Raw genomic sequence first — 22,572 nt, 5'->3', positions numbered from 1 at the left:
GAGATTCCCATTACAAAGTAATCACAACACCCCCCCTTGGCCAGCCCACCCAATCCAGAATGTCCATGAGCATCAGGTGGGTACATCTTCACCAACATGTCACACTTCTGGAATGTACAGCTGTTAACCTTGACTTGGAGATAAGCAGGCCTTCTCTGTGCATCTGTGCCAGCCTGCAGCTTATTTATTTTTATTTATTTTATTCTTTGTCCAATATACAATACATATGGAAGAGAGTAGGCATTAAGTAATATAGTACAGTATACTGTATATAAAGATAGAAGGAAAAAGAGGATATATGATATAAGAAATAAGGAGAGAATATATATGATATATGTATGTATATATATGTAGATAGATAGATATATGTAGATAGATAGATAGATAGATAGATAGATAGATAGATAGATAGATAGATAGATAGATAGATGATAGATAGATAGATAGATAGATAGATAAGGGAAGGGAAGACAATTGGACAGGGGACGATAGGCACATCAGTGCACTTATATACGCCCCTTCACCATCCCCTCTCCTTCACCATTTCTCACACGAAATCCAGACTCCCATGGGCTCCTCCAGCAAGCTTCCCCCCCCACCAATCCAGAATGTCCCCCCACCCCTGTTTCTTTATGACAGCCGATGCAGTTGAAGATAGGAAGAATAATGCAGAGAGGCTGACAGGTGTAGTAATATATTAACATTTTTTTCACAAAAATTGAGGCATTTTTGCCTTCCTCCAGTCCCCAGGAGCTCTTTGCAGACTCCCCAGGAGCTCTTTGCAGGCTCCCCAGGCCCTTTGCCCACCCCATTTTTGCAAAAAAAAGGGGGGGGCAAGAAAGGGTCCATTTTTTTGCAAAAATAGGGGCATTATTTGTCCTCCTCCAGGACACCCAGGAGCTCTCTGCAGGCAGGGAGTGGTGCTTTGGGACAGCAAAAATGGCATTATCTTTTCTTTATATATAATACAGTACTTCATGTCTATTCTCTTCAATATGTATTGTGTATTGGACAAAAACTAAATACTCTGAAAAATACAGTAGGTCTGAAAGTGTTTGGTTCATCAAAACCAAGGGACAAATTGAATGGACCCAAATAATAACCTGATAGTGTAATGACTGATCTGTACACCTGGGAAATACCTTTATATTCCAACCTAAAGATCTGTACAGTATTTGGAAGATACACTGTATTATTTACTTGCAGCATGATATATACAGTGAAGCCAACATCTGGATGTATACTTAAATCTCTCAGGACATCAATTATATAATATAGTGGGATAAACCATAATCAGCTCAATTCCATTAGACCCCCCGTCCCCCTCCCTCCCCTCTGACTTATCTGCAGCTCTCCTTCTTTCCTTCCTTGAGCAACAGTGTTCTGCAGCATACGGACTCTTGGCAGGGGCAGTCATCATAAAGTAAGCTTCAACTTGCTCGTGAGTCATACTGTCAGCCAAAGTGCTCTTCACTCCATCCCGCGAGAGACAAATGCAGCTTGTTAAATACATAGAACAGACACGAGCCACAAGAGTTCTACTGCGATTCCAAGCAACACCCCGTAAAAGAATTATACGCAGCGGGCTCTCATGAATCAAGCCTTACGCTTCAAGTGCAGTTGCAAATATATGTAGCATATTGCAAGCAAGATTTTGTTAACGTTTAGGAAAAAATGAGCCTGTCTAGAGTTTTGCCTGCATCTTGTTCTCTCCATGAGGAACCAGGTAGTAGAAAAGCCCCAGCTAGGTTTTTTTTTTTAACTTTCCCTTTATGGAAGGAATGATGAGATTTTGCTGCAACCAAATTTCACAGAAGCATTGAAAAGGGTGGTGTTCTTATTTCTTTGTTTTTAGTGCTTTGCTTGCCGGCTATATCAGCCACAGCAGCCATTTTGAGCCTGTATTTATCATATATGCTTACAATTCCAAAAGAATTCCTCACATTGAAAGGGAACCAACTTTTATGGAACCCTAAGGATCAGTGCAACTTGATCCCTAGAAGGAAATTGTTCTAAAATTTGTGAATTGTAAAATTTTGAAATTCTTTCATGTATTAAGTTTATTTTATTACATACTCCTACCATTTCTTTGCATATGCAGAAGAGTACTGTATTGTATTTAATGATAATATAACACCAGTTTTAAAAAAGTATATTTTATTTTGGATCTAAAGCCAAATGTATAAAAATTGAAAGGCGTCATGGGTGAATGATATAGAAATTTGCATACAAGTAATTGTATGGAGCAATGGGGGACAGTAGCACTTTAAAGAGAAATCTTTGATGGCGTTTCATGTTGCACTCTAACATCTATAGCAACTTTTCCCAAACTGGACATTTGCAAGCTCTGTGGATTCAACTTCCACAATTCTCGGTAATATTAAGGGCTCCCAGTTGGGGAAGACAAACACAGAAGTTTTTTTGTGGTAAGAATGAATGTGAAGTCGTGTTAGACTCTGGCACACAAATCAACAACCAGCTATCTGACACACAGACTTGAGAAAACCAGTGGGATATGAGCAGGTTTTACGATGCCTGTTTACAAACCAGAGCTTGGGAAGACTTAAAACTAATAGATTGTGTATAAGTCAGCCTGTCCTTGACATGGTCTTTTTCTTTTCTTGTTGTGTCATTTTAACCTAAGCCAAAGAGCTCTGAGAGTATCAGAACTATCTGCCTTTTCTGCAATTTGGCATTCCTATTCGGGTTATGCTGGCTGGAGAATTCTGGGAGTTTTTTATTTTATTTATTTTATTTTATTTATTTTATATTATATTATATTTTATTTATTTTATATTTTATTTTATTTATTTATTTATTTATTTTTATTTATTTATTTTATTTCATTTCATTTTATTATTATTTTTTATTCAATTTAAAGGCCACCCTGCTCCTCATGGACTCAGTCCACCAGTTTTAAGGTTGCCAAGTTTGAAGATCTCTGACTTAGGCACTCTTTAAATTGCAGGTTGAATAATAGTCTACGCTGTGCAGTTTGCTTGAATTTTCAAATTATTTATGAAATGTATTCAACAATAAATCTAAGGTATTATTAAAATGAAATGCACAGATTTAACAAATAAATCACCTTCCTATGTATATGTATGTTTTCTTGTGTAAATCCATAATTTTGATAATAAAAATGGTGCCAGCATTGAATAACAGAATTGGAAGGGACCTTGGAGGTCTTCTACTCCAACCCCCTAAATGTGAGAAAGACAGTGCCCCCCTCCCAAAAATCACATAAAGCCAGTAAGCCACTAGCTTATTCACCACAGTGTGTGAAAAATGAGTATTCTAGGATCAGAAAGCCTACCCAATTTCTCTAGTATCCCACAAGCTGTTACACCGGAAAGGTTCTGACAAGGTTTTACACCATCAGATACTGTATAGCAGTGATGGTGAACCATTTTCCCCTCGGGTGCCAAAAGAACATGTGCGCATGCTATCGCACATGCGTGAGTGCCCATACCCATAATTTGATGCCTGGGGAGGGCGAAAACAACTTCTCCCACCCCCGGAGGCCATCTGGAGGCCAGAAACAGCCTGTTTCCCAACTTCTGGTGGCCCCAGTTGACTCGTGTTTCTTCCTCCCCAGGCTCCAAAGGCTTCCCTGGAGCCGGGGGAGAGTAAAAACACTCCCCCCCGGAGGCTCTCTGGAAGCCAAAAAAGCCCTCTCAGAGCCTCTGTGTGAGCCAAAAAATCATCTGGCCAGCACATACATACATATTGAAGCTGAGCTAGGGGAAGGGCTCATGTGCCAGCAGATATGGCTCTGTGATGAGATACTTTCACTGCCAGTATCTCATCAGTGGATTTGGCTTCAGGGGTGGACTGCAAACTGCATGACAGATTTCCTGATATTATATCGGCAGCTGTGGCATATTTAAGATGATCTGCTTTGCTTTGCTGACCACAAGCAAGTGAGCAACGATTGACTGAGCACCCATCTTTATAGCCAGGGGTCCTGACAAGAGCATCATTAGCGCTTCTCCATAACCTGAGAGTTGCTCGTGCCTCCTCATCCAAGCTGCCAGGTGTTGCTCTGGTTCTTCCTGCCACAGCCACGCAGCCTTCCAATTCTAGCTATGCCTTGGCACTTGCTGCCACAGGAGCCCAGCACTGCGGTTCTCCTCACTTCAACCATCAGCCTCTGGTTGCATCAAAAAGCCAGTAACACAGCAGGAGGAGGTCAAGGACGGGTGTAAGGTGACATGCCCTTCCGGGCCAATTTGGGAGGGACCAGAGAGCTAGGATCATCTGAAAGAACTATAGCAGTGTCTTGCAGCTTTTAAAAGTGGTGCAGCTGCTGACAATTGGCAGAGGGGAGTACCAAAGACACAGCTCCTCGCATTGTGGCTGCTGCAATGAATATAAGAAGCCCAGCCAATGTTTTGAGCATGGTTAACATCTCCAGTCTAATGAGTTCTCCGTTAACATTCACCACATCTGTCAATTTACCAACTCTGGTTGCTGCACCAGTGAACATTGCACATCCGGTCACTATCACCTCACCAATCTCTCAATGCCAATGACATTAGCTGGCCCTTTAAATATAGCCACGAGAGCTGTGGAAACCATGCCTTTCCTTCCCCGGGCATTGCCAACCACCCTCATCATTAAAAAAAACCACCTAGAGCAAAAATTTCACACACTACTAAAAAGAATAGAAAAAGGGGCTGCTGTGTATTGTTTAACGGACTGCTAAATTGGAAAAATGGATTGCTAAATTGGCCACGCCCATCCAGTCACATGACCATTTAGCAATGCCCACCCAGTCACATGCCCATCTAGCCACACCCACAGAACCTGTTGTGAAATAATTTGGATCCCACCACTGCATAAAGTTTGTGCGGGGGTTTTCTTGCCATCTAGTCTTTTAATTCTCATATCATTTGGTGCTAGGATATGAGGTATATTTGAATGCTTTTTAATTTTGTAGCTATCTTGTGTTATAACTAAGCGTATTGAAAATGTTGTCATTTACTAATTGTCATTTATGCTGACTTTCTTGGGATTGTGTGGTATAAAAAATGTTTAGATCAGTTAGAGGTTCCTATTACTGATTACAGATCTCAATCAGGTCTTCTTTCCCACGATCCTGGGTCTCTAGATCTAGCAGATATCTAGATCTGCTGTTTAATGTCAGAATGTTCCACGAACATCATAATATCTCATTTAATTTGAACCTCATAATCAATTATGACTGACTTTGCTTTTCTCCCATCCAGTTTCTTCATAATAGCGTCTTGTCCAGGACATAATGATCAAAGAGCTTTACTCAAATGAGTCATGAACTACGAGCCATTATCTGTTATTAACTCATCTATAATATTCTGGCAAGCAATCCATGAGCTCTGAAACTTCATAGTCTGTCCAATGCTATACTCTCCCTTTGAAAAAGGGTCTGCGACCCAGTTTGAAAAAGTAATCTTCTGCCATTCAATCTTCACATTTTCAGAAATATTAGTTGATTTTTTTACTTGATTATTTTTAGAAACTTGAACTTTCATGTATACACACACAGAGATCCTCATATAGGTAAAACTCGAAAAATTAGAATATCGTGCAAAAGTTCATTTATTTTATTTTAGTAATGCAACTTAAAAGGCGAGATGTAATATATGAGAGAAATAATTCAAGCCATGATTGAAGAATGCAGAAGAGCTGAAGGCTGCTATTGAAGTATCCTGGTCTTCCATAACATCTCAACAGTGCCACAGGCACTATTCCCCCTAAGGTGCACAGCCGCGTAGGCATCATTCCTCCCCGCCCGACAGCTGCAACCAGGGGTGTCCGATCCAGGCCCTCAGCTGTTGCGTTCCGACCAGCTCCAGCCATCCAAGAGTGAGTGTAGTCGCCTGGAGCCCTTTCTCCTCTCTTCCTTCGCTTGACTGATTTTCTCACACTGGAATTCCTACCGCCGGCTTAGGCTCAGCCCACCGCCTGCCAAACACAACCTTGCTTGAGTTCGGAGAGCCCTCTGCCCCCTCCCCAGCCAGGCTCAGCATGGCCCCCTCCGCACCTGACCGCACCTGCCAGGAGCCTGAGAAAAAGGGTGGTGAGAGGGGGCGAGCAGAGACTGCTCGAGCAGAGACTGCCCATAGGGAGCCCTCAGTGAGGGGCTAGCCAGGACTTTGGCATGTGCCCCGGAAATAAGGATCTGCAGGCTGAGAGCTCAGCCTTTGATGGATCTGCAAAGCAGACGAGGGAGGGAGAGAGGGAAGGAGGGTGAAAGGAAGGAAGGAGATGGGAGGGAAGGAGAGAAGACAGAAGGAAGGAAGGAAGGAAAATAGGACATGTGGTGCCTGATTGCCTGTCTAGCTCAGGTTTGAAACTGGCCTGTGATTGGAAGAATCCAAAGGCAAATCCAGGCACTCCAGCAGGAGAAATAAGCCTGGTTATGACCAGGGCAGCTCCTGCCCTTTCAGAGAGAGTAAGAAAGAGAGCAAGTGGGAGGGAAGGAGGGAGAGAGAGAGAAAGAAAGAGAAAGAGAGATGGAGGGAGGAAGAGAGAGAGAGAGAAAGAGAGGATGAGAGAAAGAAAGAAAGAAGGAGAGAGAGAGAGAAATGGGGAGAATGGAGGGAGGGAGGAAGAGAGAGAGAGAAAGAAAGTGAAAGAGAGAGGGGGGGGGAGGAAAAAAGACAAAGAATACATTACCAAAATGGAAGATCGGGCTGGAAAATAAGATCAGAATACAGTACTAAGATCAGATGCAAGCAAGCTAGAAATAAAGGAAAATGAAGAACAAGAATATCCCAAGCAAGAAAAACCACCCATCTTGCTTGCAATTGCTTCAGAGCCTTTTTAAGGACAATAAGTTTATAAACTTCATTTTCTAATCACTTTTGGAAATTACCCATTAACTACTTTTAAACTGTTAGATATTCTCATAACGATATGTTTGAAAATACTAGGTAAGTGTGCCTTCAATAAATGAATGAATGAAATAATAATCATCATAAGCTTAAGAGTTTAAAGAATCTAAAATGAACAGCAAATACTAAGTAGGTTTTTAGAAAAGTTTTTACCTTAGAAATTGATAAATGAACTAATGATTCAGATAAAATTGGGATATTGAAAATTTTATAGTAAGATTTTGGAATTAAGAACAAATAGCTTCTTGCGGGAAATAGATGTGCTTTGGTTTTTATAAGACAAAACAAGCAATTTATGCTTTCAAAAACTAGATACTAAAAGGCACTACAATTTCTAGGCAGAGGGTAGTTTTACAATCCAGAAAAATGTTGCAAATTTTATACCAAAAAAATGCTGAAGGAACCTTTTAAAGAATAGAATCAGAATAGTATAGTAATCACAGTATTATTATATTTTTATTTTTCTCTGTCTTCATTTTTTCCTTGCAGTTTTTACTCCTTTTTCATTGCCATCCTAACTGCAAAATGGTTGCTAAATGAGGCAGTTGTTGAACAAGGACTACTTATATTAGCTGTTTGATCTCTGCTTCACCTAAAATATCCTTGTCTTTAATGCCGAACAATTTTACAGTTTAATCCTGCAGCAATGTTCAAGTGGAGGCAAATCTGTTTGTCACCTCTATTTTAAGGTTGTACTATGAGAAATTCAGGCCTGGTGAAAATATAATATACGGTACATCTATAAATTTATAATTTATAATACGCATTGAATAAATAACTAAAATGTCATTTCCTGATTCTTCTACAGATTTTCTCTTAAACTTAAGAATTTTTGCTGCCTGGGACAAAAATAAGGAGAATGTCCAAGCAAGTCAACTAGATTTTGTTTCACTTCTGGCGATAGAATATCAAGTTCTGTTGCACCAGAAGGCAGGCTAATTCAGGGACACTGAGCATGTTGTATAACGCGGAGCGTTTTGCCTTCCCAAACCTCACATCTGTTCCCTTCCCTGTATCTGCCCGCTGAGAGGCCGATTCACAGCCATTCTCATTGATGGGGCCAGACTTGTTTATCTTCTTTTCAGTAGCAAAGACTACAACTATTTGGATTTGCCCAGTATTATATTGGATGCAGTTCCTGCAATCTTTTATTTTCTCAGGAGCTTGTGAGAACAACAGTCTCCAAATATCTGTCTCTCTCACGAACCAAAGATTTCTGGCTTTTCTAGGATCCATTACAATGAGTGACCTAGAAATACTCTTTGCTGCTTTGTATTATGCAATTCCCCAGCGTAAACTTCTAATTCAGTCTTGCCAGTTGACCTACAAAACTTTTGATTTGTTTGCCAACTGTTTTTCTTTTTGTCTTGCAAGATTTTTAACACTTTTGTAGCAAGGAGAAATTAATTAGCTGAGGCAAGAAAAACACTCTATTTGTGAAATCTATAGCTCTAACATAATTATTAAAGGTTCAACAGCCTTTTTAAAAAAGCCTTTCTTATTTTAATGCCATCTTGTAGTCCACTTGGATTCATAATATTGAATAGTTTTGGGGGGGGGGGGAAGAATTATAAAGCTAATTAAGAATGTGATGTGGTTTTCATGATTCTGGACACCATATGGGAAGCAAATAAAATGTTCCTGTAGAACATGGTTCTGATTTAAATACTTTTATTTTATTTTATTTTATATTTTATTTTATGACTTATATGCCGCCCAAGAACTCAGGGCAGCTCACAACAATAAAACTATAAAACAGTATAAAATAAAATAAAATAAAATAAAATATAACAACAACAACAACAACAACAACAACAACAACAACAACAGAGTTTGAAGGGACTTCGGAGGTCTTCTAGTCCAACCCCCTGCTTAGGCTGGAAACCCTACACTATTTCAGACAGATGGTTATCCAACATCTGCTTAAAAGCTTTCAGTGTTGGGGCATTTACAACTTCTGGAAGCAGGCTGTTCCACTGATCAATCGTCCTGTCAGGAAATTTCTCCTTAATTCTAAGTTACTTCTCTCCTTGTTTAGTTTCCACCCACTGTTTCTTGTTCTACCTTCAGGTGCTTTGGAGAATAGGTTGACTCCTTCTTCTTTGTGGCAACCCCTGAGATATTGGAAGACTGCTATCATGTCTCCCCTGGTCCTTCTTTTCATTAGACTAGCCAGTTCCTGCAATATGTTTTAGCCTCCAGTCCCCTAATCATCTTTGTTGCTCCTCTCTGCACTTTATTCTTTTTGCATCATGGCGACCAAAACTGAATGCAGTGTTCCTAGTGTGGCCTTACCAAGGCCTTATAAAGTGGTATTAACACTTCACGTGATCTTGATTCGATCCCTTTGTCAATGCAGCCTAGAACTGTGTTGGCTTTTTTCGCAGCTGCTGCACACTGCTGGCTCATAGATATCTCCCCCGGGCCTATACAGTTTATGCATGGTATGTTTGTATGTATGTTTCTTTTTTAATAGGGGTTTTTTATCAACTTTTAATTATTAGATTTGTTTATATTGTATTATTACTGTTGTGAGCCGCCCCGAGTCTACGGAGAGGGGCGGCATACAAATCTAATTAATAATAATAATAATAATAATAATAATAATAATAATAATAATAATATTTAAATGGTTGTCCACTAGGACTCCAAGATCCCTCTCACAGTTACTACTATTGAGCAATGTACCACATATACTGTACCTGTGCATTTTGTTTTTCTTGCCTAAACGTAGAACCTTACTTTTTCCACCATTGAGTTTCATTTTGTTAGATAGCGCCCATTGTTCAAGTTTGTCAAGATCCTTCTGTATTTTGCACCTATGTTCTGGAGTGTTGGCTATTCCTGCCAGTTTGGTGTCATCTGCAAATTTGATAAGTTCATTTATCCCCTTGTCCAAGTCAAAACTTTCCCCTCGTCTGAGTCAAAACTATTATAACATTAATAACAGTGTAAAACCCTTAAATCTAGTCCATACACTCATATCATCTCACACATACCAATCAAATCTTGTTTTGGCCGGGGTTTAAAATGGAATGGAAACCAAAAGTGCAAAAAGAAAAAACCTAAAGAAAAAAAATGTTTATTTAAACGAAATAAGTCTTGAATTGCTTATGATTACAATACCTGGTTTTTCAGTTTAGGCTCATTTGGAAGTATACACGTATTATAACAAAACAGAAATAAATTCATAAATAGACTGTTTACGTTCATAGAAAGCAGCCCATTCACAGTGCTAAATATATCAAAGATAGCCAAAGTCACCCCCAAGTCAACTGTCTAAAACATATTGTTTGCTAATCATATTTATTAAACACTCTCATTTCTTTTTCTCCCCTAGACCAGTGGTGGGTTCCTACCAGTGTGCTAGGGTGTGTCATTCCAGTAGTGGCCTGCTGATTGTACAATTTGCACACAATGGCTCTGGTCTTTGCCGGTCTGTCATGCAGCGCGATCTCTTTTTAAAAAATTCTTCGCCTTTTTTTGCTTCCTGTGTATGCGCAGAAGCAAAATCTCGCAAGAGGACACTCTGTCTTTACTTCCTACTAAAAATAGCATATCCTTAATGTTGTGGTTAGCTCTGGCCCAGCTCCTGCCCCAAGGACTGTGGATGTGGGGGAGACATCCACATGCTGCTGGCCTGTTTTGCCCCCAGTGGAGTCTGATGATGAAGGCTCCTCTAACCAAGAAGACATGAGTGACAGGGAAGAGGAGAGTGTGGCAGACAGCTCAGAAGGAGATCAATTATCTAGCTCCTCCTTGGATTCAGAACAAGAGTTAATGATACAGCCACGCATGCGGAGAGTGATGCATAGGCAACAACAACTGAGAGATTATTATCAAAGAAAATGAGGCCATCTGTGGTTGGGTGGGGCTGTGGTGATTGGTGAGGCTGCTATAAAGAGCAGCCTGTGGGTTTGGCCATTGTGGAGGATTATCTGATCCTTGTGTTTCGTGTCTGCTTTACTGACTTTGACCTCTTGTGTGCTGATTTCTCCACGCTTTGAAACTAAACCAGAGCAAAGTGTGTTTCACTTTGTGAAAGAAGAAGGACTGTGAATTGCCTCACAGCTGCAAGCTAAGTATCACAGAACTGATAAGGGAATTGTACAAATTACCAGTTTGTTTGGAGTGCTCTTTGCTATACCAGGTTAAGTGAATTTTCATTATAAAGAACATTGTTTTGAATTTTCAAACATGTGTATGTCTGAAATTTGTACCTGTGAATTTTTGGGAGGATTCTACCAGAGAGCCCGACAGAACATTTAACAACCATAGGAAATAGCCCTATTCTGTAAAACAATTCAATTACATATAATTCCAGAAATATGAATAGTGCCCTTGGAAAAGAACATTCATAAAGTTTGTTTTTAAATAAAAATATTTTTCTAGTACTAATGGCTCTCCTTAAACAATTTCAAAAAATGATGGCTGTTTATCACTGAGCTTCTTATGATAGTACTAACTTATTTTGAATTGGACCTGCATAGCAATAAAGAACTAATGCTGTTAACTTCTTTTCATCCCCCCATCCCCCACCCATAAAGTACAGTAGTAACTCTCATTTTGCTGTGAAGCCACAGCGCCTCCCCAAGTTTTAATGGCAAAATGCATTTTTACCCAAGGCTGATTTTCTGGAAGGACATACCACCTGCTTTATTTCACCACTATGGTTTAAAGAAAAAGATGCCCTTATTCAAATAATGCTCATAGCTGGAAATATTTTTCAAATTTGTTTCTTATATGTTATGAATCTATGATAGCTCATGTTAAATAGTAACCCACTAAAATATTGATATCTATGGTCATCTATTGTATTTCAAAAAAATAGAATAGATAGAATTCTTTATTGGCCAAGTGTGATTGGACGCACAAGGAATTTGTCTTTGGTGCATATGCTCTCAGTGTACATAAAAAGATGAGATACATGCATAAAAAGTCATAGGTACAACACTTAATGAAGGGAAAGGAAAGGAAAGAGGAGAGGGGACTACAGCTACAACTCTGGAATATAGGACTGACTTTCCCAACACCAGCAAGCCACCATGAAATAAACTTCAATTATTTTGGTGGAAGGTCTTAAGTATAAAACGTATCAGGAAAGACTTAATGAACTCAATCTGTATAGTCTGGAAGACAGAAGGAAAAGGGGGGACATGATCGAAACATTTAAATATGTTAAAGGGTTAAATAGGGTTCAGGAGGGAAGTGTTTTTAACAGGAAAGTGAACACAAGAACAAGGGGACACAATCTGAAGTTAGTTGGGGGAAAGATCAAAGGCAACATGAGAAAAAATTATTTTACTGAAAGAGTAGTAGATCCTTGGAACAAACTTCCAGCAGACGTGGTTGGTAAATCCACAGTAACTGAATTTAAACATGCCTGGGATAAACATATATCCATTGTAAGATAAAATACAGGAAATAGTATAAGGGCAGACTAGATGGACCATGAGGTCTTTTTCTGCCGTCAGTCTTCTATGTTTCTATGTTTCTATTTTGTAATAATTACACTAACTTTAATAATTTTGTTACAATTAAACAACATTTAGTTTAAAGATTTTATTATGATTAAAGAAACATTTACGGATTTTGTTATAAGCATTTATAATTTTGTTATATTAAAAAGGTGTATTTCATATTAATAAAATGGAAGTTCTCTGATCATTATTTTACATATATATTTATATTTTTTAAAGCGGTCATATTAACGGTCTGCGGGACTTAACATTATGAATTAGGGTCTGTGGGATTTAAAATTAGTAATTTGGTGGTCCGTGGGATTTGAAATTATGACCTTGGTGGTCAATGAAGTCCAAAATGTTGGGGACCCTGGAAGAGAGGCAGTAGCAACTCACTTCTGAAAATCTTGCCAAGAAAAGTGCAGGGACTTGTCCAAGCAGTGGCCAGGAATCCAGTGACTAAAGTAAATAAAATAAACACCATAACAAAGGTTTTTATTGGGTTTCACTATTGCTGTTCGCCCATCCACGTTTGATGGTAATTTTCCATAGTTTTAAAAATGTGGCAATGCATCACAGCTAAGGATTTACTGGATCTGGGTTGTCAAAACTTAGCTGATGGAAAAGATACTAAAAAGAAAAAAAAAGAAACAATTTGTCATCTGTAATCTTGGGGTTATACAGATGATGAAGATGATGATGATGATGATGATTATTATTATTATTATTATTATTAATAATAATAATAATTATTATTATTTTGGCAACTCAATTTCAACAGTCAAAGCAATGGGGGAGGGGTGTGCTTTTAATATATTTGTTCAAAGCACTGCTGGATTTTCTATCAGAAATTTCTTATGTACTACTACTGGGATCCTTTTCTTTTGAAAATGGATTGCAATGTACACCTCTCTGTGTGAAGCAAGGGCCGCCCAACAGATTTCAGCCTTCACTGCGTGCAGAATTAAAAAATGAGGAAATGTATTTGATTCTCTTGCCATTTTTTGATGTTATATAATTTAACTTGCAAATTTTGCTAAGAATTTTGATGCTTCTGTTCAATGTAGATGATGGTTGGGCAAGAGAAATTCCATGGAAGAGCCATGTTGAGAGTTTTGAGCTTGTAGACAACAAATGTCTTCTTAGAGGCACAGATGGGAGAAAAAGATTTTATTTATTTATTTTGTCCAATACACAATGAAGGTTACAGAGCAGTGGTTCCCAAACTTGGCAACTTTAAGACTTGTGGACTTCAACTCCCAGAATTCTCCAGCCAGCTATGCTATGCTGGCTGGAGAATTCTGGGGATCAAAGTCCACAAGTCTTAAAGTTGCCAAGTTTGGGAACCACTGTTATAGAGGATATACTCGTAGTAAAATGTATCAGAGAAAGAATAGAAGATATAGGAATACAATATATCAATGAAAGAATAGAGAAAGGATATAGGAATAGAAGAAAAGATATAGGAGAGACAATAGAACAGTGGTAGACAATAAGCACAGTGGTAGATGCTATTCTTTTATGAAAGGATGTTTTTTTCACCACTGCATTATCATGTAAGTGGGGGAGAAAAACCTTATATAAAATGGATAATGAATTTGTTTATGTACAGTATTTTAAGTTACAGGTCAAGTTATGTACAGTATTTCAAGTTATTTAGGCACAGTATTCCAAGATAATTAACCCTTTAAAATTAAATGTAGTCAATTACCCCAAAACGAAGTACAGTAATCCAGTTAAAATTAAATGTCGCCGCAGCAGAGAAGCGGTGATAAATCAGCTCGATTTGAGATTTCAACGGCTAACTCACGCAAAAGCGACCTCCGAGAACACTTCTGAATGCAATTCCTCCTGGAGCCCTGCCGGGGGCAGCAAAAAGAGAGAGAGAGAGCTAGAGCGAGAGAGGGGGGGGGTCCGTTCTAGAATATCCGCCTCGCGTATCCTCGCTACTTCCGTTTCCTGGCTGGTGTTTGTTTGTCTGTTCGTTCGGCGACGGTTGGGAGTTTGTGGCTGCGTTGGCATCGACCGCTGGGAAGAAGCGCGCGGGGCGATGGTGCTGCTGGAGAGCGAGCAGGTTCCGTGGCCTAACGCTCCGTCCCCGGGGGTGCCTTTTTAGGGAAATGCCCTCCGACGTGGCGCCTTTGTATTGGGGGAGGCTGCCTTCCTGCAGTTGCTTGCTGCGTGGAGCACAATAGGCGGTCTATTGTGGGATGGGGGAGGGGAGGAGAGACGGTTAACAAAAAGGAAATGGCGGTTCCACAAGCCTCGTCGCTCTTCTGCACCGGGTCTGCTCAAAATCTCTATTCGGACCCTCAGCAGCGGGACCAATGGTGCAAAAAAAAAAAAAAAAGCCAGGGAGGGCCCCCCCCCCCATCATTTCTTTTTTATAGTATTATGATGTCAGTTTTGAAGGTTAACCTCCCCCCTCCCAACGGCATTCGTTTGCACGGGGGCCGCTTAATGCCCCGTGAATGCCAGAAGCTCCAACCCACCATGGCATCCCTTTTTTTGCCACCCGCCATTTCGTTTTTTTCTGTCCTCGCCGAATTTGGCAACTCTCAACGTACTTGTTGACAAGGATCCTGAATACTCCTCGTGGAAAATTAATGAATTAATGCCAGTCTGTCCTTCATAAATAGTCGTTAGAATTATTTATTCGATTTTTTAATGCCGCCCTTCTCCTTAGACTCAGGGCGGCTTACAACATGTTAGCAATAGTACTTTTTAACAGAGACAGCATATTGCCCCCACAATCCAGGTCATTAAGAGACAGTTCATTCAAGAGAAGGGTAAAAAAAGAGGAAGGGAGGAAGTAAGGAGGAGATAGCATAGCAATAGCATAGCATTTTAGACTTATAGTGCACTTCATAGTGCTTTTACAGTCCTCTAAGCAGTTTTACAGAATCAGCATATTGCCCCCAACAATCTGGGTCCTCATTTTACTCACCTCAGAAGGAGGGAAGGATGAGTCAACCTTGAGCCGGTGGTGAGATCTGAACTGCTGAACTACAACTAGCAGTTAGCTGAGGTAGCCTGCAGTGCTGCAATCTAACCACTGCAGAAAGTTAGAGAAAGTGATGGTGTTCGTCCATTGTGTTTGAGGAGGACCTCGACATCTAATGGATTGTGAGCTGTACATGATGTGACCGCAGGTGACTGATAAGGCCTATACAGGCACAAAATGTTCTGCCCCAGGTTGGGCAGACGTGTGGACACCGTTGTTGCAGCATTTGCAGCTCTGGCTTTGTGGAGTGCTCACTTCTCTTCTGCTATGAATGTTCTTCTGACCTCAGATGTTGGCAGCCTTGATGGATCATCATACGCCATGTTGGTCATTCTTAGAGAAAGTAGATGGGAGAGAAGAGGAAGGGAAAGGAGGTGTATGTGGAAAGATAATGGAAGTGCAGACTGGCAGATATTGACAATAATAATAGATTGAAGCCAAAGCAATGTATTTTCGGTGATATTTGTTTATGGTGATGTAATTATTTGATATGTGGATGAAATTTTTTAAAAATGTGAGGCTCATTTGAAGTAGTTTACACTACATTGCATCTTAGAGTATTGGTTCTGATGTAAGAAGAGGTCTAGCTTAGAATCTCTTTGATAGGGGAATAAGGAGCAATGAAAGGTGTAGATTCAGTGGATATCTAGTTCCATTAATATATTATAATGTTATGGTTTAATAGTCAAGGGCAGCTGTTTCAATATTTGGTTGATTAAAAGCCTTAGGATTGTTCACTATCTGGGGGAAAAAAATCAAAATTGTGAACTTTGTAACAATTAGATGTTTTGTTTGTTTTTACAGTTCTTGACAGAGCTAACCAGGCTTTTTCAGAAATGCAGGACCACAGGCAGTGTTTATATAACATTAAAGAAATGTAAGTATTACATTCTTGTTTGTCTCACGCTAGCTTATCAGTATTTTCTCATAATAAATCAATTGAAGATTCTGCTGTGCTGAGTAGTGGAACTGCAGTTAGTAAAATGGGTAAGTAGCCTCTTCAGCAATCCCAGTAATAATAAAGGAGTTGATTACTGTACAGTACTTCAAATTTAATCTATGGAAAAGACCTGTACTGAGTCAGGGGTGTTTAATGCTTCTTAAGCATGTTTTTCTTAAACTGAATATTTTCTGCTTATTGGTTAGAAACGTCCAACTTTTTCCTGAATGTTTTCGGAGATAGGTGATGGTGATGGTATACACCTGTCATTGATAATAGCCTTTAGTTGGGAAATTCTGAAAGTAGAAAGTTGCTACAATTGAGAAACACTGGAATAAAGGATGGGAGAAAAGAGGAAACATAATAATGGGGTTTTCTGTACTTCTGAGTTATCTTGCCTCCAAGTCACTTGGTATTGGGGTAACCAAAAAAAGAGCAGGGTCCAAATCCTAAACATTATGGAAAGAAAATGAATTCTCTAATATAAATTTATTTTTGGTCTTGTAGCATGGGAGGAAAAATGTTTGTTTCCAAATGAGCAATCTAATTGCCACAACTGGGGAGTTAGTTGGTGGATCCTTTAAATATTAAAGAACAGCTTCACATGTTAATACCGTGTTTCCCCGATAGTAAGGCAGTGTCTTACTATCTTTTTACCCCCAAAAGCCCCACTGTGTCTTACTTTGGGGGTATGTCTTACATTGTCCCGGGCACCGGGGCCGGCTCGTCTTCGGGCGCGGGGAGCTGCCGGAAAGGAGGCGGGCGCCGACCTCGACGTTCGGCGGGTTGCATCCCCTCGCTGCTCCCGGCAATGTTTCTCGGCAGGGGAGGCCAACTCCGCGGCGACACGGACGCTCGGCTGGCTGGCTAAAGGCAGGTCAAGGGGTGGATGGGCAGTCAAAAAGGGTGAGCGGCCGCCGCTGTGCCCTCCTTCGCCCGCCTCCTTTCCGGCAGTTCCCTGCGCGCCCCCCGCCTTCGCTCGCCGCGGCGCCACCGCCTCTTCCCCTGCCGAGGCTCAGCTGCAAGCGGCTCCGAGGCGAGCGGAAAGGAGGCGGGCGAAGGAGGGCGCAGCTCCGGCCGCTCGCCTCGGAGCCGAGCGGCCTCGCTGGCCGCTTGCAGCTGAGCCTCGGCAGGGGAAGAGGCGGTGGCGCCGCGGCGAGCGAAGGCGAGGGGCGCGCAGGGAGCTGCCGGAAAGGAGGCTGGTGAAGGAGGGCGCAGCTCCGGCCGCTCGCCTCGGAGCCGCTCGGCCTCGCTGGCCGCTTGCAGCTGAGCCTTGGCAGGGGAAGCGGCCAGCGAGGCCGATCGGCTCCGAGGCGAGCGGCCGGAGCTGCGCCCTCCTTCACCAGCCTCCTTTCCGGCAGCTCCCTGCACGCCCCTTGCCTTCGCTCGCCGCGGCGCCACCGCCTCTTCCCCTGCCGAGGCTCAGCTGCAAGCGGCCAGCGAGGCCGCTCGGCTCCGAGGCGAGCGGAAAGGAGGCGGGCGAAGGAGGGCGCAGCTCCGGCCGCTCGCCTCGGAGCCGATCGGCCTCGCTGGCCGCTTGCAGCTGAGCCTCGGCAGGGGAAGAGGCGGTGGCGCCGCGGCGAGCGAAGGCGAGGGGCGCGCGGGGAGCTTGGAAGCAATGTCATCGCCCCCCCCCCCCGCAATACCGTTTATACCGTGTTTCCCCGAAAGTAAGACATATGTCTTACTTTCGGGGTATGGCTTACATAAGCCGACCCCCCTGAAACCCCCCATATGTCTTACAATCGGGGGGGTCTTGCTATCGGGGAAACACGGTATGTGCAACCTTATTATTGTGTGCCCAGCTTAATATAATAACCAGCATTCTAACAAAATTCTTGCCTCCATTCTGCACTTTTAGATTTCTAATATATGAAGCAGAATTCAAAAATGAGGAAATGTATTTTATTAAAACATTCTCTTGCCATTTTTTTGATGTTATATAATTTAACTTGCAAGTTTTGCTAAGTACTTTGATGCTTCTGTTCAATGTAGATGATGGTCGTACAAGACCAGTTCCACGGAAGGGCCATCTTGAGAGTTTTGAGCCTGTGGACAACAAGTGTCTTCTTAGAGCCACAGATGGGAAGAAAAAAATAAGCACAGTGGTAGGTGCTATTCTTTTATGAAAGGATGTTTTTTCACCATTGCATTATCATATAACTGGGGGAGAAAAACCTTATATAAAATGGATAATGAGTTTATTTATGAGCAGTATTTTAAGTTACAGGTCAAGTTATGTATAGTATTTCAATTTATGTACAGTATTTCAAGATAGATAATACTTTACAATTAAATGTAGTCAATTACCCCCAAAATGGAGTAATCTTTTTTTTTATTACACTTCTGAAAGCCATTTCAGCGGAGGAAATTCAAGCTTGTTCAATAGGTGAACCTGTAGAGCACAAGTATCTTTAAGAGGTTTAGTTATTGACTATAGTGATTTAAGATCAATAAAAAGAAAGATGAAGTTCAAATCATTGGAAGTTAAACGCAGTCACATATTATTCTATTATTTTGTACACCTTATAGTTAGATACAATATGTTCTTATTCCTTTTCTCTGCAGTCCTGTTAGATGAGTTGGACTGAGAAAATATGACTTACCCTGATGACTTTCATACCTAAGGGAGACTTAATATTCACTTTCCTGGTTTATTATCTAGCACTTAAACTAATGCAACAAAGCTAGTACATAATATATCAATTCTTATCTGAATTTTGTGATCAGCAGAACCAGCTGTTTTTTAATATATTGGTTCATCATCCTATAATTCTGTCATGAAATTTATTTCTTATAGGTGAGTTCAAGGGAAGTTAACAAATTCCAGATGGTAAGTTTGCATCTATTTACTTCAATTTTTAAATTAAATTTTTAATTTTTACACAATGCATGACTGTGCAGCTGCTTTCTTTCTGCAAATATTCTGAGGCAAATATTAGCAGTTTCCTGAAAATTGGTTTTTTTTTAAAAGTGTTTTTGATTGCAGGCATATTCCAATTTGATTAGAGCCCATATGGATGGTTTAAAGAAGAAAGACAAGAAAAGCAAAAACAAGAAAAGTAAAGCAACACAGTGATATAAAAAAACATTTCCCCAAAGAATGGACCCATGTTTTACCCCTCATTTTTTCTTTGTAACCACTTACCTTTTGACTAGTAACTGAACTTACCCAGCTAGTAACTGAACTGTAACCTTCTTATACAAACACAATGCTCTCAGGATTGTGATACACAAAAATACTGTATCTGTAATGAATAAATGTGTGCACCTCCTTTGTTTCATATGTTTGTCTTATTTCAATAAGTAAATTACTGGAATATATTTATTGAAGAAAAATAATTTTGATGTTATCTGTTTAGTATCTGCAAAAGTTTTATGAATGGAATGAAGGTTGAGAACGAATTTCAGTTCTGGCTTTGCTTTATTGTACTTCACTTGACCTTTAGTAAACAATATTTTCTCAGCAAATCAAGGATTATTCTTGCCTAAAAGTTCAAGATGAGGCAGGACTGACAAAACATGTTAAATAGCTAATCAGGAAGAGGAATATTTCCTTCTTAGATATGCTTTTAAAACTTCTAAGGAGCATTTACTATGCTTGTACTTGACAGAGTTCAGCACATTCTGTTGAACTGGTGAGCACATTATGTTGCTTTTGTTAAGCATGACACAAAATAAGTTTTCTATAATTTTAAAATATTACTTTATGGTGGCAGGAGAAGTAAAAAAAAGGCTAACCTTAAGCAGGTTTTACAGTCTTGAAACAGTTCTGGAGTCAGATTAAAATAGATATGCAAGTTTCAATTGCTGATGCAGGATTTAGAAGAGCAAACTCAGAACTACAAATGATAAAGTTTGCTTATCAACTAGGCAAAATCATTGAAGTAACTTTCAATTACTAGTTTTCTGATTCTTAAATATTTGTGCTTAATGTACCAACTGTCAAAACAGTTTATTTCAGTGGGATTTGTATGGAAACAAGAGGATTATAATTAGAAATATTCATTTTATCATAGTTATAGAAGTGAATTTGATCCACCACAACTATAAATTATATTTTTATTTCATTAAAAATGTTACTGTTTGACTATATTCCTGTACAGGTTTTTTCCAACTAAACAACTTGGCAACTAAAATATTGGAAAAATGTGATATTCCATGAATTTCTTTGTGCAAATACATCAATAAAACTTTAGTCACCAGAAGAGCCATTTTAAGGAATCTAACTGGTTAAGAAAACTCAGTCATGGCTAGGTGCAGTTAAGCCCTATGATCATTAAGTACAAATGATTGATGCTCCAATAGAAGTATCTTTACAATTAGTAATTCTGTAGTTTTATGTTAAATGTTGTGTGAATAATGAACTAACCTGTGCCTCTACACTGAATGAGGAAAACTCTCATCTAAAAGACTTTAGGCTAAAAGGTATTTAAAAGTCTATATTTGAGCTATTGGACCTACATATAATCAATCTAGTTAGTAAGCAAAGACTATCAAAATACAAGAAAAAAAATGTCAAAACTGCCACCTCACACCCACACTCGATGATCATACAGTTCCAGTCTGCCATGAACCTTGTCGGGAGAGGGAGGTGCGCCTGGAAAGTGAAAGTTAAGAAAGTGATGGTGCCGGTATGTCAAAACCTCTTTGCTGTGAGAAGAATGCAGCTGCAAACCAGCCTACTCAGAGCGAACGTTGCAAAAATATCTTGGGAATTGATTAGACAATGGAGGGACCCAGCAAGGGGAAGTGCCTAAGGTGCAAATTGAGGCAGGACTGACAAAAATGGTTAAATAGCCAATCAGGAAGAGGAAGATTTCCTTCTCAGATAAGACTTTTAAAAAGTAGGAGGAGTTCCATTTCATCTTTGTCATTGGCAGAAGAAACAGAAACACCCCTGCCCAGTGACAGGTTGAAGATCCAGGAAAAATACAGCAATCTTAGGACTAATTGTTTATGAAAAATGAAAAGCAGATGAAAGTGCGGAAGCCGACAAAGATTGCTTTGAATGTCGGCTGCCCCCGCCCCCCCACGCGTCCGGCGCCCTCGCCGCTACCGCTCGCCCGCCCGATCCACCCCTCACCGGCTTTTGGACACGGGTCCTCCTGCAGCAGCGCTGGCGGACACCGTTCCCCGTAGATACCCGCTCGCCGCCCGCCCGCCCGATCCACCCCTCTCACCGGCTTTCGGACATGGGTCCTCCTGCAGCAGCGCTGGCGGCCACCATTCCCCGTAGGTGCTCGCCCGCCCGCCCGCCGCTCGAGAGCAAGAGGGGGAGAGATAGAGAAAGAGAAGGAAAGAAAGAGATGAGAGAGGGAGGAAGGAAGAGTGTGAGAGAGGAAGAAGCAAGATAGAGAAAGAAAGAAAGATGAGAAAGGAAGGAAGAGAGAGAGAGGAAGAAAGAGAGAAGAGTGGAAGGAAGAGAGAAATGATAGAAAAAAGGGGAGAAAAAAAGAAATGAGAAAATGATTAAAGCAGAGAATGACAGGAAAGAAAGAGAAGTGACTTGATGACGTATGATGTCATCGGGTGGGAAAAACCGTGGTATAGCAAAAAAACCGTGGAGTATTTTTTCATTAATATTTTTTGAAAAACCGTGGTATAGCGTTTCGTGATAAGCGAGACCGCGGAAATCGAGGGATCACTGTACTTCGGTTTACTTGTTCTGCCATGTGTACAGCTGGGAATACCCCGTTAGAGCTACTTGTTTTTCTTTTCCTTCTTTCAGTTCTAATCTGATTTCCTTAATCTTGACATACTGTACATAATAAAATTTTAAATGCTTAATGACTCAGCACTCATTCTGAGGGAGGGGGGGGAAACCTTTGCACCATCTTGTTTGGTTAAGCAACACCCCGCCCACCCACCCCCAAAAAAAATGCTGGTAGAGGAAAGGTTGCCACTACCGTTATCTGAGTAACTTGAGCATGCTTACATTCGTGTGCAGGCATCCCTTTTAGAAATATAAAAATTATACAATATTTGCTTTTGGGGAAGCGGTACTTTGCAGAGTGCAGAAAAATGATAAATCCAAAAATTAAATTTAAAAGGTAAGATTAAGCCTAACTAAACCAGTTGCTTCACAAACTTCAGATTTACAAAAGCACAATGACCATCTCCCGTCTAAGAAAAACAGGAGGTCCCAGAGATTACCTTAGTTGATTGCACTGTCTCAGCCTCTTCCTTATTAATTCAGTTTATAGTAAGGGGGTAACTGGAGATTACTGCTTTTCTGCTTAGCCTTCCTTCCCAATTTGAAAAGGAAACTTGTAGACTGAACAATGA

General features: G+C 40.5%; 1 protein-coding gene across 3 annotated transcripts; it reads left to right on the top strand.

Annotated features, from left to right (window-relative positions):
- Positions 1–14,276: 14,276 nt before the first annotated feature.
- SRP14 (signal recognition particle 14) lies at positions 14,277–19,568 on the top strand. 3 transcript variants are annotated; one of them, XM_070756662.1, is made up of 5 exons: positions 14,277–14,444; positions 16,149–16,221; positions 18,280–18,392; positions 19,085–19,117; positions 19,259–19,337. In XM_070756662.1, exons 1-5 carry the CDS (start codon positions 14,391–14,393, stop codon positions 19,265–19,267), a joined length of 282 nt encoding a protein of 93 aa, XP_070612763.1. In that variant the 5' UTR covers positions 14,277–14,390; the 3' UTR covers positions 19,268–19,337. The 3 variants fall into 3 exon arrangements, with proteins under 3 accessions (XP_070612763.1, XP_070612745.1, XP_070612754.1); XM_070756644.1 differs by having other exon boundaries at positions 14,279–14,444; positions 19,274–19,568; XM_070756653.1 differs by having other exon boundaries at positions 14,281–14,414; positions 19,274–19,568.
- The last annotated feature ends 3,004 nt before the right edge of the window (positions 19,569–22,572 follow it).

The sequence above is a fragment of the Erythrolamprus reginae genome, chromosome 1 (genome assembly GCF_031021105.1).
Source record: "Erythrolamprus reginae isolate rEryReg1 chromosome 1, rEryReg1.hap1, whole genome shotgun sequence".
In the NCBI taxonomy this organism is placed as follows: Eukaryota; Metazoa; Chordata; class Lepidosauria; order Squamata; family Dipsadidae; genus Erythrolamprus; species Erythrolamprus reginae.
This window is presented reverse-complemented; position numbering and strand designations above follow the sequence as displayed.

Bases quoted from the DNA above. Each gene is read 5' to 3' on its own strand.
- SRP14 (XM_070756644.1), top strand. From the start codon at position 14,391: ATGGTGCTGCTGGAGAGCGAGCAGGTTCCGTGGCCTAACGCTCCGTCC. The intron at 16,222-18,279 runs GTAAGTATTACA...TGTTCAATGTAG, and splicing joins TTATATAACATTAAAGAAAT to ATGATGGTCGTACAAGACCA. The intron at 18,393-19,084 runs GTAGGTGCTATT...TATTTCTTATAG, and splicing joins AGAAAAAAATAAGCACAGTG to GTGAGTTCAAGGGAAGTTAA.